The sequence below is a fragment of the Oryza sativa genome, chromosome 7, assembly GCF_034140825.1.
Source record: "Oryza sativa Japonica Group chromosome 7, ASM3414082v1".
Taxonomy (NCBI): Eukaryota; Viridiplantae; Streptophyta; class Magnoliopsida; order Poales; family Poaceae; genus Oryza; species Oryza sativa.
The window spans coordinates 19,652,519-19,670,211 of record NC_089041.1 but is presented as its reverse complement, the minus strand read 5'-3'; the positions used below and the strand labels follow the sequence as shown (position 1 = coordinate 19,670,211).

At 44.7% G+C, this 17,693-nt stretch overlaps 2 protein-coding genes and 1 long non-coding RNA gene across 4 annotated transcripts; all 3 read right to left on the bottom strand.

The window, feature by feature from the left end:
- Positions 1-599: 599 nt before the first annotated feature.
- LOC4343350 (glucan endo-1,3-beta-glucosidase 1) lies at positions 600-6,447 on the bottom strand. Of its 2 annotated transcripts, XM_066312495.1 has the most exons (5): positions 6,217-6,447; positions 5,450-5,969; positions 4,647-5,361; positions 1,369-1,396; positions 600-918 (listed from the first exon to the last, which is right to left on the bottom strand). In XM_066312495.1, coding segments are annotated over exons 1-5 (1,452 nt in total). In that variant the 5' UTR covers positions 6,219-6,447; the 3' UTR covers positions 600-731. The 2 variants fall into 2 exon arrangements, with proteins under 2 accessions (XP_066168592.1, XP_015647992.1); XM_015792506.2 differs by having other exon boundaries at positions 4,647-5,969.
- Positions 6,448-7,862: 1,415 nt separating this feature from the next.
- On the bottom strand, positions 7,863-8,683 carry LOC136357144 (uncharacterized). The gene is made up of 2 exons (XR_010742266.1): positions 8,288-8,683; positions 7,863-8,123 (listed from the first exon to the last, which is right to left on the bottom strand). It is a non-coding gene; the product is annotated as an uncharacterized lncRNA (long non-coding RNA).
- Positions 8,684-11,206: 2,523 nt separating this feature from the next.
- LOC4343349 (methionine aminopeptidase 1B, chloroplastic) lies at positions 11,207-15,445 on the bottom strand. The gene is made up of 11 exons (XM_015789688.3): positions 15,263-15,445; positions 14,737-14,818; positions 14,341-14,575; positions 14,076-14,237; positions 13,957-13,998; positions 13,764-13,835; positions 13,406-13,485; positions 12,717-12,814; positions 12,038-12,085; positions 11,534-11,793; positions 11,207-11,445 (listed from the first exon to the last, which is right to left on the bottom strand). Exons 1-10 carry the CDS (start codon positions 15,369-15,371, stop codon positions 11,648-11,650), a joined length of 1,074 nt encoding a protein of 357 aa, XP_015645174.1. The 5' UTR covers positions 15,372-15,445; the 3' UTR covers positions 11,207-11,445; positions 11,534-11,647.
- Between the last annotated feature and the right edge of the window lie 2,248 nt (positions 15,446-17,693).

Genomic DNA, 17,693 nt, shown 5'->3' with positions numbered 1-17,693 from the left:
AGTTTTTGGCCAAAAGTTTTGACCCAAATTATATAACTTTGACTATCAACAAATTTTAAAATAGTTAGTGTTTTTTTCAGAAACATAGTACAATCGCAGATGCTCACAACACACCCACACTCACCCATTGAATACATAAAAGTTGGTATTTGTATATTTGCTTTGAAAATAAGTTATATAATCTTAAAGGCTTATTGTATTTCATAAATTTATTCTAGTAAAAGTTATGGTTAAGTCCAAAGATCAATAGAAGATCAAACATTACATACTTTTTTACTGGAGGAAGTTAAAAATAACTATCACTGGTAGTTTTTAGATAATGAACTATCACTAGTAGTATACTTATTTTTTCAGACTTCTTTACATGCCTTCCTTGAACATAAAAATTTCACAGGAATAATTATAATTTCCTAGAGAACATGAAAAATCATATGTTCCAGGAGATCTGATTTCTTATCTTGTGTGTTCTAAACTTCTTATGTGAGCTGAAAGGAGTTTGTCTGGTGGAGCCGGCCATAGCCCACCGATTCTAGCAGGTATACTTCATACCCTGGGTGAATTATGAAGACGTTGAGGAATTTTAGCAGATCATGCACATCTTTATCTAGAAAAGAAGAATGATTTATTGACGCTTATCTAACAATAAAGAATCACTAAACATACAGCCCCTGCCTGCTCCTCTAAAGTGTCATCCCAAAAATTCCATTTTTGTTACAATCTACATGCTCTTGTCATGTCCAAAAGTTTGAATTCGTCGTGATAAGCACCACTGACAAGCTCAACAACCACCGGAGGATGAACAAGAACCCTGTCTCCCTTCCAGTTCTTAGCCTCCATATTGCAGAGCCCTCTGCATCACTCGTCTGCGCAGTGGTTGTGTTTGCCCCGTCAGATTTGGTGACGTTGCTCAACAGCTTGCTGCATGGTAATAATTTGCACCATTAGCACAAGTCCAGGTATTGTGTGAAATACAAGTATGATATGCACAAAAGATTTATTTAACTCAAGAAAACAGTAGCATATTAACTAGTTCTTCAATTCAGAAGTTCAGAATGGTCAGTAGAAACTATGTTCGCTGTTAAATTTTCTCGTAACACATGGAAGCAAATGTAAATTGTCAGCATTCTTGCTTAGCAAAGTTCCCTAGCATTTTATACGGGCCTACTTATAAGTGCATCGAACAGTTTTTTTTTTTTTCAAAGTAAAGAGAAGGTTCGTGGAACATTTATAATTTTACTGTTTTATCATATCCCAACATTACCCTGTTATGTCCCTACTCTGTGGCACTCAGTGGTTAGTTCTTTTCTACCCTAAGATACCTTGCTATGAAAAAAATAAATTTTACGGAGAAGATATTCAGCTATATACCTTCCTGGAAAGATGCAGCTATCGTGACCTGCACAACAAAAAGTATAGGTCTGTTAGGAAAATATTTTAAAAAAACTCAATAGAAATGTTAAACAGGTGCTCATAAAATGGTTACGAGAAAACAAAGAATGTACAAAACAGTGTCATCCATTCCTACCTTTCTACTTTGAAAAGAAAACTACACCATGTGATGTGATTCTGAAGAGTGGTGTGAAAAGTTGAAGAATTTTTATTTATTTATTTTTTTTTGCGGGGAAGTTGAAGAAAAATTTTGTTTGGTCATTGTACTAGAACCTGTAAATAATCATCTGACTAGGTACAAAATTACCCACTCAAAGGATCCTTGAGGACCAGTAAAGCAGAAAATGCCCAAATCAATTTGCAGCGATGTTAAGCCCATGAAACTATGCTAGCACATGCCATGGGAAACATTGACCTCTCATCACAGAACAGCCATGCTGTTGGCTTGCAGTAGATCTAGAACTTTGCCAATAGGTCTGATACAATAGGACAGCAAAGAGAAGTTCTAATACTAATAAGTTGAATTCTTAGCTCCATATGAATGAACAATGTCTAGTTTTTCTAGTATACATCATTAGTCTGCAAAACAGAGCACAATACACAGTACTACGGACGACAAAATTATCATTACCTGCGGTAGTCTGAGACATCCTATTGAATATCAGCCTAAAAGGTATCCTAACTTATAGTATGTCAGTCAACTAAATTCAGAGCTTCCATTCAGTACTTCTTGTACCAGTCAATTCCTTAAACAGGTAAGCAAATATACACAGAATCACTAGACTCTCACAGCCAAGACTTCATACGTGTTAGCCATGTTCGCAAAATGGTTTTATATGACAAAAAAATATGTCAAGAAAAATTTGGATAAAACCATACAGATGTGTGTACTGTACTCATGTGTCCATGTAGTAATAGTGGTATTCCCATACCAGACAACAATACGTGCTCCCCAGCATACTCACCAGTTGGCCACTTGTTTTCATTATACTTTGTCTTGACTCTGGATCCACATACGAATTTTCGAAAGGTCCAGATGACATCCAGATCCAGAAGATTCCAGCATGCACTTTAGCTTTTCACTTGCCCCCTTTCATTTTCTCTAGTACAGGCAAGGCCACTGTCCAAAGCAGTTGCTAAACTTGCTAGTAGTTGGCCACAACAACAGTTCAGTACTTCAGTTCTCCCTGTTAGCTCAACGCAATTCTCATGACATGGCACGATGGTAAGGACATTCCCTCACCATTTGGCACTAATGCCTCATTGGCTCACCGCATGTTCTATACTGACCACTCTACAGGAGTACAGATCCATTACCATTCAGATTATGACTTCAGTGGCTATATATACGCGGTACTGTAACTATCTGCATGCATTCCCCCGTTAATACTGTCGAACCATGATTGGTATGGTACATTGAGATTAACAATTTATCGAAAACACAGTTGAGATATTGGAGATGGGGCAGGACTTCCACACAAAACACAGGTACACAGTGATAACTCCATAAAGCCTACTTTTGGTACTTGCACATCATAATGATGATAAATTTCATGACAACAAGACCTCGATGAGATTCACTAATACCACAAAAAAGGCAACATCCCAAGATTCCTGCACGCTACCCAACAGTGCCCAAACCCCACAATCAAAATGCAAACAAGGTTGCACATGAAAATGCAGTGCAATTGAGCAAACAATGCCAGAGCAACTATAGGCAATCACGGGCAACAAAAAGATTACAGATCTCAACTTTAGCTTTTGAAGCATGCGACAGACCACTATGAAAACTAAATGAGTATAAGATCTTTTACTTATACATCTCCATTGGCCATGATTTAGCTTTGTCATAAATGGTAATTTGGTTCTGAAACATTACACAAAATGGCACAGTTCAGAAAGATGACCGAAAACTGTCGTACTAATACAATCCAGAATTCTTTCCATGTATCAGCCCGGTCGGATGACTTCTTTATTGTTTTAGGCCATGTAAATTACAAAATTGCTTGATAATTTAAGGATCAGATATATTGTGATGTTATTCTGGATCCACCACTCATTCAAAATGGCATAAGAAAGTACATACAAGGATAAGTTGGTGAAAGGGATGGAGAGAGCAGGTGAGGTGGTGTATTGTGCCCTTCGCATGTGACTTGGACATATGTTTGCTCCTACTCACATGCGAAAAGAGAATTCTTTTTTGCAATCTTGTGGTGCCTTTTCTCTTTTATGAAATGGCATTGTGGGCTTGTGTTACCAATCAAACCATCACACTCTACTCCACACTCTGAGCACTCCCATCCGACTTACAGAGTACCAAACAAATCTACAACCAGATCCAGCTCAGCTTGTGTCCGCTCTATGCTACCTTTCTCATCCTATTCTATGTGGTCATGGACTCATTGTCGTATTAAAAAGAGATCTGCTATGGGCACAAAGAATATCATCACTGGGTCACTAACATGTAGGCCCCACTGCTGAGTTCTGGGGATCCATTTGTCGGCCACAAGCAACTCGGTATGCACACTGCAATATTTCAGTTTTCAAAACAAGAATGGACATCATGAGTTTGCTAGAATCCTCTCACACTGGCAAAGTAGAACATGATTCCAAACGAGTGAACTATTTTTTTTTCTGAACCAATCTTAGATGAATCTAGCATTTCTTTTCCTCCTAGATAAATCATAAAACCACACATGGTTGCTTGCTGCACTTCTCCTACCCTTACCTAGAAGGAAAAGCAACCTTTCTCCTAACAATCAACCGAATAAATACCTGTGCGCTTGTGTTGTCCAATTAAAAGACAAACCGCACAACTTTCCTGAATGGACTTCCATGAATGAATGCCGTCTACTTTTCGGGCGTGACAATGGCGTCTCTCCTACTTGAAATCGAAACCCCAGATCTTCAGAGAAACGTTTCCAGTGTGGCCTGGCCAGTTGCAATTCTTTATAGACCTAAAGTGGATCACGAGAAACTACTGTGCAAATGAGCAAATCCCAGACCCAGTCAATCCTAAAGCTACTCGAACTGTCACTCGTCAGCTGATTAACAAGTGCATTTCTTAACCACAATCCTCACTCAATGTCACAGAATTATCACCCAACCGCAAGCACTTCTACTAAATCCTTCCAATTCCAAGCAAACATGAATGAACAGATCAAAAACTGTTAAAACTGAAAACATGAAAAGAAGAAAGAACCTAAATGCATAAGCAATGAGGAAGAAATGGCAGTGTTGAGGAGGGGTATACTCACTGGGATCAGTGGTGGTGACCATGCCGACGCCCTGGAAGTAGCAGGAGCCAGCGGCCTTGCCCTGCGACTGGTAGTAGCTGTCGAATGCGAAGGAGGCGTGGCTCCGCACATCGTTGGGCTCGTAGCAGCCTTGCCCTGGCTGGATCGCCGTGCAGTCGGTGCGCCCGGGGCCGCACGCCCAGTCCATGGCCGCCTGCACCGCCTTCTCGTCGGCGTCGTCGGACGCGATGCAGAACGTCCGGTCCGTCGTGTCGTTGGCCAGGAAGCCGCCGGCGCCGGACACGTGGAGCAGGTACACCGGCGTGCCGTTGCCGTGGAAGAGTCCCCAGTTCGCCTCCGAGACCGGGCCCGGGCGGAGGTCCTCGTTGAAGAGCTCGTAGATGTAGACGCTGGCCTGCGCGCCGGGGCGCATCGGCGTGCCGGGCTTGTCGTTGACGTGCTTGATGAGGTTGGAGTTGTAGGCGTCGGCGTTGTCCCGCGTGGCGTACGGCTCCGCCCTGCGGTCCCCGTACGACGGCCACCCGGTCTCCGTGACCAGCACCGGCACCGGCCCGCCGCCGCCGGTCGCGTTGAGGTTCTTCACGGCGACGTGCACCGCGTCGAGCATCGCGTCGAACACGTTGGTGTAGTGGAGCAGCGTGTTGGGGTCGACCATCTCCAGCGACGGCGGGAGCGGCTTGAACAGCGCGTTGTCGAGCGGGATCACGCCGTTGCTCTGCATCATGGAGTAGTACGGGTAGAGGTTGAGCATGAGCGGCGCCGAGGTGTTGGCGAGGTGGGAGAGGAGCGGGAGAATGAACGACTTGGCCAGCGACTGGTTGAAGAAGGCCTGGGAGGGTGGGAACGGGTCGAGGACGACGGAGAAGGGGAGCGGTGTGGAGACCGGGATGGAGGAGAGGTTGGCGGCGGCGAGCGCGGCAGCGAGGGACTGGATGGCCGGGAGGAGCACGGGGAGCGCGGAGGGGAGCGCGGTGGGGACCTCGTCGCCGACGGCGATGGCGGCGATGAGCCCCGGGGTGCTGGAGTTGGCGCCGGCGTAGGGGAGCACGCGGCGGGCGACCCAGGCGGAGGCGGTGGCCGGGGAGGAGCCCAGCGCGAGGAGCTCGTCGTTGGGGACGCCGACGATGGCGCGGGCGCCCGACGACGCTAGCGCCGACAGCATGCGCGGGTCGGCGTCGTAGAGGCGCACGTGGGTGATGCGCTGCGCGCGGAGGAACTCGGGGAGGTCCGACGGCGACAGCAGGTTCGTCACCGCCGTCCCGATCGTCACGCCGACGTACGGGTCTCCGGAACCACCCCCTCCCGCCGCCGACACCGCCGCCCCTGCATCCGCAAAACAACAAACACCCCATCAGCATCCACAAAACAGAGCACACCCAAAAACAGAGCAAAAAAAAATTCCCAAAAACATCTCAAGTTCTCAACCACTCGGAGCAACCTAAAATGGCACAACAAATTAAACAACCCAAAAATCAACCAGAAGCCATGGAATCGGTCGCTACCAAGAACATGGTGGCGCATCAACAAACGAAGCATGTGCAGTGAACACAAGAGTAGTACAGTAGCTTACATGGTAGCAGAGAGGAATGGAGGGAGAGGAGGTGAAGCAGGAGGAGGAGGAGGAGGTGTCTCCCTCCTCTGCTCCTACTCCCCATTGGGAGTGGCGCTCTCTAGTCTCCTGCAATCTCCTGGTAAATTTTCTGGGGCAGCTGCTAGCTTTGGGACAGGATAGATTGCTGCTTTTGATGAGCTTCCTGGTAAGCTTTCCCTGGCAATTTCCTCGTCAGATTGTGTGATGGCTGAGGGAAGCTGGGACTGAAAGTTGGTGGTGTCTTTGGGTGGGGGGGGAGGGGGGGGGGGGAGGGGGGAAGGGAGGGCCATTTAACTATTTACCGTTTTTAGATTTGGCAATTAACTATTTATAACACCTATATTAATGACATGTGGATCTACATGTGTATATGTGGGTACACATGGGTCCAGTGGCAAATAGTTAATTGCCACATCTAAAAGTGGCATGTAGTTTAATATATCGGGGAAGTAAGGGTTGGGATTTGGGGATTTTGGAGTTTGGTGAATGATGGTGGTGACTGGACTTGCTGCTGATGGAATGAATCTAGAATGGGCTGTTTGCTTATTGATGATCTGTTCTCATGTGTGGGTGATTTGGCAAGTAGTGTGTAACATTGCGTAGAGCAAGTTTAATAGTATAGTCAACTACTAGCTCTAATTCATCTATAGCCAATCTAATAGCTCATTCATACAATAATTACATACTACATTATTAATACCTGGTCCCACCTGTCATACATACATTGCGTCTTGGAGTCCGTGCTACATGTGGCTACAAATCTATAGCCCGCTGCCCTTCTCTCTTCTCATTTATCTCCTTAAAATATGTTTGCAGCTGTCTTATAGCCTGCTATTTTACTTGCTCTTAGCTATGTTCCCACCTCCCAGCTGGGAAGGGACAAGGCAGTAGGAGGCTAGGAGCTGAGCCTGTGAGGGTGGGTCAAGAAAAGGAAATCTATTTTTGCAGCATGAACTGTTGTACAAAAATAAGTCTTAATAAACAGCTACAGTTTTAAAATCTAATATTGTTCATCTCTTGTACTTTTAAAATCATTCAAGTTTCAGTGCTCCTTTGGAACAAAGGATTTTTTTTTTTAAAAAGTAATTTTACAGGAATTCAATCTTACAGAAAATTTTCCTGTGGCCATTTGGATCAAAGAAATAGCTATTAAAAATTCCTATGAAACATTCCTTTGGATTGGCTCAAAACATAGTAATTTTAGAGGAATTCTAACATGAGCTTCAACCTCTTGGGAAAAAAAAACTCTCTTTTCTGATTCCTTCAGTTTTCCAATGTTTTTTTTAACCCATAGATTTGAGATGCTAGCACACTTCACTTCTATAATTTTCTTGTTCATGAGTTACAAAAGAGCCCTTAACACTAGCCTATTTTCTTCTTAGGCCGTATTTAGTTTCTCCCCTATTCCCAACTTTCCATCACATCATATCACAGCAAAAAATTTTCTACACACATAAACTTCCAACTTTTTTTTCAAACTCCTAACTTTCTTCAAACTTCCATTTTTTTCAGAAACTAAACACAAACTTAGATAACACCGGACAATGTGAATGTTACTCCCATCGATTCAGCAAATTCGGGTGGCAATAACCGACATGTAGTGCAAGAAAAGCAACAGTACAAAATTTGTATGCCTGGAACTTGCAAGTTGGAACTTGGAACACCGAGGGTCCAACACAAAGTACAAAAACACATTAAATTTGGCAAGCACAACCTCGAATTCAGATGCTTCATGTTATGTTTCCAACAACAAATAACATAATATGTAGTAGTTCCCATAGAGAAGACGTTAGATTTACTGAAGCTGTTGTGCTGTCATCACTGATACGAGTATGTTGCAGTCCCCTCTGCCGTTGCGCCAAACAATGTCGCACTGAAACTGAAACCTGCAATTGCATATACAGAACCTCAGGTTGCCATAAGCCCAATTTCACAGCATGTAAAATCATGTACTACTACTACCCAACAGCGGATTCATGCGCTGCGTTGCAAACTTGCAATGGCTCGTCTCCGTTCTCCAATAGTCCAATACTCCAATTCATACCCATACCATATGTGACGAAGATCCACAAATGATGCAGAGCAGTAGCAGACGCTAGGCACTGACTGTGCTGCTGCACTGCACACTTCGTCTGCCAACTTCTGAATTTCTGGACTGCTCATGGCTCCGACGCGGACTCCCGGCGAAAAAGGAAAGAAGCACCGGCGCGGCCGACGATCGAGGAGCAGCGGCAAGGCGGAACAACCTCCGCCGCCACCGCCGGCGGTCGACGGAAGCATCCGCATCGGCAATCCCAGCTCATCACCAACAGTTCTCCCATAATCTCCTTCCTAAAAGTTGTTTTCGGTTTCTTAAACTGAAAATAGGAAGTAGAAATATTAATCTCTCTAACATAATATGTAAATTTAATTCCCAAAAATTAAAATTAGGCCAATCTGTTAATCTACCAACAGATTTTTTTCGTTTATTCTGCTTTTTTTTTTTGGTTTTTCGTTTATTCGGCGCGCGTGATCGCGATTCCCCCTGGCGGTACCCAAGCAGCGCCGCTTCCTCTCGCCCCTCTCCCGGCCGCCAATCGCCCTCCCCGCGACAGCTGCGGCAAACAGCAAACATCACACAGCTGCAAAATTTCAGCAGCATCTCACAGCTGCAGCAGCTGTTGGGGCGACAGGCCGATTCAGGCTTAATCGAGGCGGCGGCCGGAATTGAGACGGCGCTCACGCTTGGAAAACCACTGACGGCGTCGTTGTCCTCTGCCTGGCACCGCCATAGCAATCAGATAGCATATGCGTCGCCCCCGGAAAGAAAGCTGACGCCAAATAAGCTTGGGGAAGTGATGACGGCATTCCAGGCTTTCCAGCCGCCTGCACGGAAGAGGACGCTGGCGGCGGAACTGAGGAACGACCCCGCGGCGAACGAGGGAGCGGAGATGATGAGCTGGATGGGAACATTTCGCCTCCTGCGCGCGAATGTGCTGGATTAGACGATTGGGAGCGACCGAAAATCCTGGAGTAGGGAACTCGTAGATCGGGATATGCGAGTAGGAAATATGTTGGATTGCGTTTTTAGCGAAAATCCCCTAAAACCTGAGATTGGGAACCATATAAACGTCTGCTGTTGGTGATGCTCTGCGCCGCCCCTCTCCTTGTAAGCTGTAGTAGTCCGACGCCTCGAGCTGAGCAGTCAGCTGTGGAATATTCCGGCGAAAACTTCACTTGGATGTCCGTTGATAATCGATCTAACGTCTCACGTGACATTGTTACTATGGCACATACCTGCGTGGGCCAAGGTGGGCCTGAGAATAATTCCGTGGGCTTAATAAAGACAGGACGAATTTAGTCGCTACCAATGGGAAAAGGAATAAGTTCACCAGAGGTTCCTCAACTTAACAACGAGATTATCTGAGTTCCCTTAACGTACCACTAAATTCACACAAACTGTACACTCAAGATCTTGTAGTAGTACGTGCGGGTGGTTTCGTTAACGTGGCATCCTAGTTAGCAAATAAAAATTTAAAAAAAGTACATGAGGCTCACATATCAGCTACCATCTCCTCTTTTCTTCCCAAACCGGCGTCAGCACAGACCTCCGCCGCTCCCTCGGTGCAGAGCACCGCGACCATCGGCTACCCGCAATGGAGCATCGGCTTTCGCGGGAGGCGAAGGCAGGAAAAGGAGGGAGAGGAGGCTAGCGAGTTTGGGAGGGAGGGGGAGGCGGCCAGGGAGCCCATCCGAGGGCGATGCAGGGCTCTCCGAGGGGTATGCATCGACGAGCTTGACGAGGTCGTGGCGAGGCAGGGCTCCCTGCGGTCGAGCTACAGCGAGCGCGTACCTGCGACTGGGATGGTCGTGCTCGGTGGTGGCGGCAACCCAGAAGGACGGGACCGGCGACCGCAGGGCTCTCCACGGTGATGGTGCCGCTTGCCAGGTCGCCCAGCCACCCGGTCATCACTGGCATCAGGTCCTCGTACTCCTCGCCGGAGATGCTTCTGGAGAGGGGAAGGGCGGCGGCCGGCCGCCTCGACTCATCTTATCCCGAGCAGCACAGACGGTGAGAGAGAGGAGACGAGGCGAAGGTGGCGGCCGGCGGTGCGAACCAGCCATCGTCCGTCTCGACCTCGCCGGCCGCCCAGTCCTCGTCCTCAGCTCCGCCGTGCTCGCCCATTCCCACGCCTCCCTTCTTCTCGCTCTTGTTTTCGATGTCGCGGGCCGCGCCGTCCTCGGTCTCAACCTACCCACGCCCCGCCTCGACCTCGTCGGTCGCGCTGTACTCCGCCTCCGCCTCATGCGCCCCGCTACCGCCGCCGCGCTCGCCCGCTCCTCCCGCAGCCCGCCACCCGTCGACCGCTGCCACGCTCGCTTGCCGCCAGCCTCCTAGGCCCGCCGACTCTCCACCCGCTGCCCGCATCCACGCTCGCCCATCGCCGCTCCGCCCGCCATCGGCCTCCCTCAGTGAAGAAGAGGAGAGAAGAGTGAAAAGAGAAGAAAAAAAAAAGATATGCAACTGACATGTGGGTCCTCACATACTTTTTTAAATTTTTTTACTAACTAGGATGTCACGTCAGCAAACCACCCATATATACTACCATAAGACCTTGAGTGCATGGATTGAGTTTAGGGGTACATATTTCCAGTAGCGTGCCCACATATAACTTACCGGTGTCACAGGACACTAGGTAAAATTGTTAAATTCTAACTAATTTATGCTATTTTGATTAATATACTAGTGAATAATTAGATAACTACTATGTAGTGGACCCCGGGTAATTTTTGTTCTAGGTTCGCTACTACACATTTCTGATTTTGTGGTTAAAGGACCTCAAAAAATCTCGTCGTTAAGTTGAGGGACCTCCAGCGAATTTATTCCTACTATTCCACTTGCTGGCCCATCGTGAATTCGTGATGGGGATTCTGCTTGGCATTGGCAATTTGTATACAGGCTGCAGCAGGTCAAGCAAACCAACAGCAATGCAAGCGACTGCAGCATTCGGCGTTGTATTAAGGAGGAAACAAAACAAATTAAGGACTATTTACACATTACATGCCTAGCAATACGTCAGTAACTGATCATATGCCAGTATGCCACACACAAAATTCTAAGGATCCGCAAACCCTTCGCACAAGCCACTCGCCTGGTACAGAACTTTCATCACAGATCTCATCGATCAGCTCTTCAGCCTGTGATCTGTAATCCTGCCACATGTGGACCTGCAGTGGATCAAAAGTATCAGATGAGCATTGTACACATAAAACACCAACGTTTTAGGGCAGAATTCATGTGTGGCAATGTCAGTACCAAAGAGACATTTCGGTAGGATACGGCTGCTAGCGGGGGGCTGGGGCTGTTATATGAACATAAACATGCTCAAGGTAAATGGCCCAACAACTTCTTATCATAATAAAGAAGATGTCAAAGTTTTGTCAGTATTTCAGCCCCTGTCCGAGTGACTAGTACAGTATGCTTAAACTGCGCAGCCCAGCTGCCATCGGCAGTGACAGTAGTCCATCCATCTTCCCATGTAACTGTCTCAGCCTTTTCCATTGTAAGAATAGGTTCTGCCAAAAAAAAACACATACCAAGATACCTGATTTTAATTTCAGGGTTATTACAAGAGAAGTGTTGGGATCCATGGCTTCCAATTTAAGATACAGTATCAAGAATTTGCAAATTATATATATATAATACCTTGCTACCAAAAAAAACAAGGGCTTTCTAGGAGTGCAAGCATAAGTACATCAATGACAAATACCTAAAGATGGAAACCCAAACATATAGCAAAACATAGTTGAAAACACTTACCAATTGTAAATGTCTGACCTTCAACCATTCGCCCAGAGTTGTCATTGGCTACAAAAGTGATAGTTCATTAGTCTAATGTAATGTGTGATTCTATCATCATGCATTAGTTTAGCATAATTGCTGGGGTATAATTAAAATAATACTTCAACATTATTCATCTTAAGATAAATACGAACTGTTAAACCAACAGCAGTATCAATCATAAGCAAACATACCTAATAACAAGTAAACAGTCCAGTCCTATGGAAACTAAACAGACTGTCCCTGTCCTCCTGGCTATAACTTACAATACAACCACTTTGGAATGGCAGACTTAGCTAGAACACAACTTCTTTCTTAATTTTACATATTTTTCAGTTTAAATAAAGTCAAGCGATCTACAACATCTTGTTGGTTTTCTAGTGCTTCAAAACGGTAATTTATGGGGAAAATGTAAACCATAATAGAAGAAATCATTAGCAGAGTTCGGTGATCATGTATAGGCTAAAGTTATGTTTGTAAGCAATTAGTTCTTACACACCTAACCAAAAGCATAGCAGAACAAAGAACTTGTTAGGATACCAGAACAGAAATCTATGTACTTAGTAATATTGTAAGGTAAATTCCTAAACTGTTACCCAAAAGTTTTGTTCAAAAAATAAGTTGGGTCACAAAAGCAGGGAAATATCAACGTACTCACCATGATGTAGGATTAGTGGCTCAGAATGCCAAATAGGTCCAATCCCATGTCCAACAAAACGATCCACCACATAATAGCCGTAAAAATAAGCAAGCTTGCTGAAATAATTATAAGAAAAATCAAAGATATGCACCATCATAAGCATTCTTTAGAAAAGCTCAGAAGAAGGGAATAATAGAAAAGCTGAATAGTTTTTCCGTCAAAGAGTATTAGTACTAGTTCAGGTTTAGTTGCTTGTTGTTTTTCGATCTATATGTTTGCCCTATGTCTTACAACAGGAAAAAAATATTTGCACGTTAGGAATGCATAAGTTCCACCAATTTTGTGGGAAACATCCACTCTTGCTGAATTTTTGAGATTTATGGGTTCCAAATGAAGCCTACAAATGTAAGCAACTTCCAATATATTGTCACCATTTGACCATTTGAAAGACAAATATACAAGAATGGAAATTTTCTATTGTTATCAAATTGAGAAATTTAACATGTAAGGTTTCTAGAAAACATAACATGACAATCAAACTACATTTCATGTGATCCTAAAAATTTTCCCCGTTGTATCTGGACTAGCAAGTAAATGCATCAGTTATCAAAACTTTCACAAAGAATTACCTAACAACTTTTGTACCATGGTAAACCCCACCCCCCCCCCCCAAAAAAAAACACACACACACACACACACGCAAGTACCTTATTTTCTTGCCAATCTTTTTGTAGTTGACACCATCCCTGCAGACTGTAATACCCTTCTCCAAGCATTCTTCAGCTGCCTGTTCCAATAAAGATCATTCATTAATGTTCTGATGTAAGAAATAATTGTTAATCAATAATAAAAAGAGATTAGTGTGATATGACCCAAATGCAAAACTCCTCACAGAACATTCTGCACCGAAATTAATAAATTTATGAGGTCAACAAACATTACAGAGGAAATCAGACACATCATGATGCACAAACCATAAATGCATAATGATCCTAAAATTTGTGTTAGTGCAAATCACTACAGAGCATACTGAATGAACCATCTGCCACATCAATAATAGCTTACCTTCAGAAAATGCCTGATAGAGTCATCCACTTCTCCACATACAAATGTTCTAGAAGCACCCCCATGGTATCCCTGAAGAGAAAGATGCAGATCTTATTACAAACTAGAAAATGGCATATAATAATCCAACTCTAAGCAAAATATACAAAGTTACCAACTAAACATAAACAAAACATCGAAAGGGAGAACTCACGTTCAGGAACACATTTACATCAACATTCATGATGTCTCCGGTCTGCAATAGAAGGACTTATCAGCCCACATTGCATAGGTACATACAGATAGAAAGAGGCAACTTTCACTTTATAGAACCTGCAGTTGTGTTGAGTCAGGTACTCCGTGACAGACACACTCATTTAGTGACGTGCAGATACTTTTAGGAAATCCACCATAGCCAAGTTGAGAAGGATAAGCACCGGCCTCAATTATCATGTTATGCACTTCCCTGTCAATTTCATTTGTAGTAACTGATGGCTGAGGCAACATGGAAACAATAGTCATATTATGAACTACATAATATGCAAAATAATATAGAAAAAGAGAGAAATTCAGTAATCTACCAAACAATAGTATTTACCTTAATCAATGTTCCAGCAAAGTCCAGAGCACGGGCAGCAAGTTTGCAAGCAGCTCTCATTCCAGCGATACCTTCAGCACTGTGTATTTGGCGCACACTAGATAGTTCTTGCGGTCTATTCGAACCTACATAAGATGGTCTCGGAATGTGTTCTGGCACCGGAAGTTGTGGAGAGATTTTCCCACGCCTCAAAGGTGGCCTTTTCTTTGAACTTGCGGAGCTTGGCTCTTGTGACCTTCAAATGTGTAATGGTGTTTGCAGAATTATTAATACCATTTCAGTCAAAACTGTCGAAAACATATTAGAAATCTAGAGCCTAGTTCCCATAGCAAGCAATGTAGCAATAAAAAGGAAGCAACGAGCTAAAAAACAAAGTGATAGTAACAAGAACTGTACTCTGTTATCTCCACTAACTCATCTTCAACCCAAGCAAGTTTATTAGACACGATAAAGCGTCGGCTCGGTGCGATTGATTTCCCTACAGCAAGACAACCAAGAAGAATCAGGTCAGGTGTGCTCAGTTGAACCCATTGGTCTTGACGAAAGGTACATAAACGTTATCCTCTTTGACAAGATGACTAGTGAACTTCGCAACCTTGTACGCGCACACATAACCAATTAACCATAATAAGAGAGTGCAAAGCTTTCCTATTGGAAGAATTGCAAGTGCAGTAGGAAAACAAACAAATAACTAAAAGAACGAATGCAACCTAAATGGTCTAGGTACACATTATAAAAAAAAATGCGCAGACCTCCACCCAGACGGCATGCAATGGTACAAACGAGCACATCGCAACCAGATTAACTAGAAATTGGCAGGTGTGAACATGTGGGATTATCCAAATAGCATACAGGGAGGAGAACGAAGAAGGGGAAGAGGTTGGGCGGGCACACCCTAGTATGCCCATCCATCCATCCGTACCGGAGCGGGAGGGGATGGGAGAGACGGCGGCAGGGCGGGCAGCGAGGAACCCGCCGGCGAGGAAGGCGGGTGGCGAGCGCGACGCCAGGCACGCGCCCGGCGCGGCCATGGAAGGGGTGGGAGGTCGAGGGCAACCTACCGAGAGAGCCAGAGCTTGGGTTTAAGCGAGACGAAGAGGAGAGCGGCGGTGGAAGGGATAAGCCCCGCACATGTGATAGGAGAATATAGATTTTTTTTTATTTTTAATTTTTTTTATTAAAAGTTTTACAAAAATAATTTTCCATTTTGAAAATTGACGGAAGTAGACGCCTACCGCCCTCTGGGAGGGCGATTTTTAAAAATCGCCATCCCAGAGGGCGGCGAAAATGACGTGGCAGACGGCCGTTCGCTCTCGGGCGACGGCCGTCAACGAAATTTGCAGGCGGCCCCCTTGCCGCCCTCCGCTGATTTTGTACTGTGCGGGGGGCCGCCTGCAAATGGGCGGCGAGGGGGCATGGAATTTTGCAGGCGGCCCCCTTGCCGCCCTGGGGGAGGGCGATTTTTGCCTCCCCCCTATAAAGCCCAGTCCCCCCTCTCTGAAATTTCATTATATCCACTAAAAATCCAAAAAAAACGAAAGAGAGAGAGAGGGGAGGGCAGCAGAAGGGGAGCGGCGAAGCCCTGCTGGTTCGCTCACTTCATCACAGGTTTGCTCCCATACATCTTTTGCATTTGTACTAATATGTTATGTTTGAGTATATATGTTGCGTTTTAGTTTTAGTTCCATATATTTTAGCATATCTGTAGCACACAGCAGATATGTGTAGATCCAGAGCATAGAATATAATAGTATGAATTGAGACATAGACAGTAGTGTTAATTGTAAGATGTAGTTTAGTTTGATCTGGAGAATGTAACCTACTTTTAGAATTTTGGAGAACAATATTGTAGAGAATGTAACTTAGGGCGTAGTACAGAAATGCGAGGTTAACGCAGTTATTGTTTTCATCAGGCACAATGTCAAATAAGGTCACATTTCAGATAGTTCACGGTGAAGGAAATATTAGATTTGGTCCAGATGGTGTTGATCTGTCAGATTTTGTAATGACATCTAAGGGCATCGATAGGCCTGCGGAGAGAACATTTCAGTCAATTTATAGTTGGTTGTTGAGAGGATTTAGAATAGACCAAGAAGTCTACACAATGTCAGTATCAGTTGTAGTGAGTCGTGCAACAGAAGGTTATTTTTGGGAACTAATGCCGATGGACAGCACTGCTGCTTGGAGACGGTATGTGGAAATGGCTTTTGAACGGTCATGGCCCCTCGTTATATTTGTGTCGGTACAAGAGAAAGATATAAATGTTTCAATGCAAACCGAAGATGTAGAGGGTCCTATCAATGCAGGGGATGTTGTTGGACCATCGATGCAAAATGAGGAAAATCAACCAAGGGAGGAGCAGGCCATGGGCATGGCGGATGAGGGGGAGAGAGTTGGTATAATTGTTGATGAAATAGAGAGGGAAGATTCGGATAATGAGGAAGCGGACGACGACGCATCATCCGATGAGGAAGGTGATGTAATGGCCACTGATTGGGCAAATGAGGACTTCTCTGGACTTGTTATATCAGAGGGTGATCATGTACCCTGGGAGTATAAGGAGAACGAGGTAATTGACGGTGCAAGGTATGCTCATAAGGATGAGATGAAGGAGGCGGTGAAGCATTGGGCAGTTTCCTTGCAGAGAGAGTTTAGGGTGGTCAAGTCAACAAATTATGTGTATGAAGTGAGGTGCATGAAGGAAGATTGTCCGTGGCGTGTCCATGCATATAAGGGTAAATGGAATGATTATTGGAAAGTTAGCATTGTGACCGAGCACAAGTGCTACTTACAAGGGGTGGAGAAGTATCACCGAAACATCACTTCAGCTTTTGTGGCAAGTGAGATGTACAGCAGTGTTGTTGGTACCATTGGCTTTGAACCAAAATCAATTATTAGGCACATCGAGAACAAATTCAAGTACACCATAAGCTATGCAAAGGCCTGGAGAGCCAAACAAAAAATTATTGAGATGAGGTATGGCACATTTGAAGCTTCTTATGATAATTTGCCTCGTTTGTTAGCCACCATTGCCCAGAGGAATAATAATACTTACTATGACCTACATACATTTACATCGGTTGATGATCGAACAAAGAGTGTGCTGCAAAGAGCCTTTTTCTCATTGGGTGCTTGCATCAATGCTTTTGTGCATTGTCGACCTGTTCTATGCATAGATGGAACTTTTATGACAGATAAATACCGAGGTCAGATATTGACAGCAATTGGGTGTGATGGGAACAACCAGGTTCTACCTATGACTTTTGCATTTGTAGAGAGTGAGAACACTGAAAGCTGGTACTGGTTCCTAGAGAGAGTGCACATTGCAGTGGTGCGTATGAGGCCCAACGTTT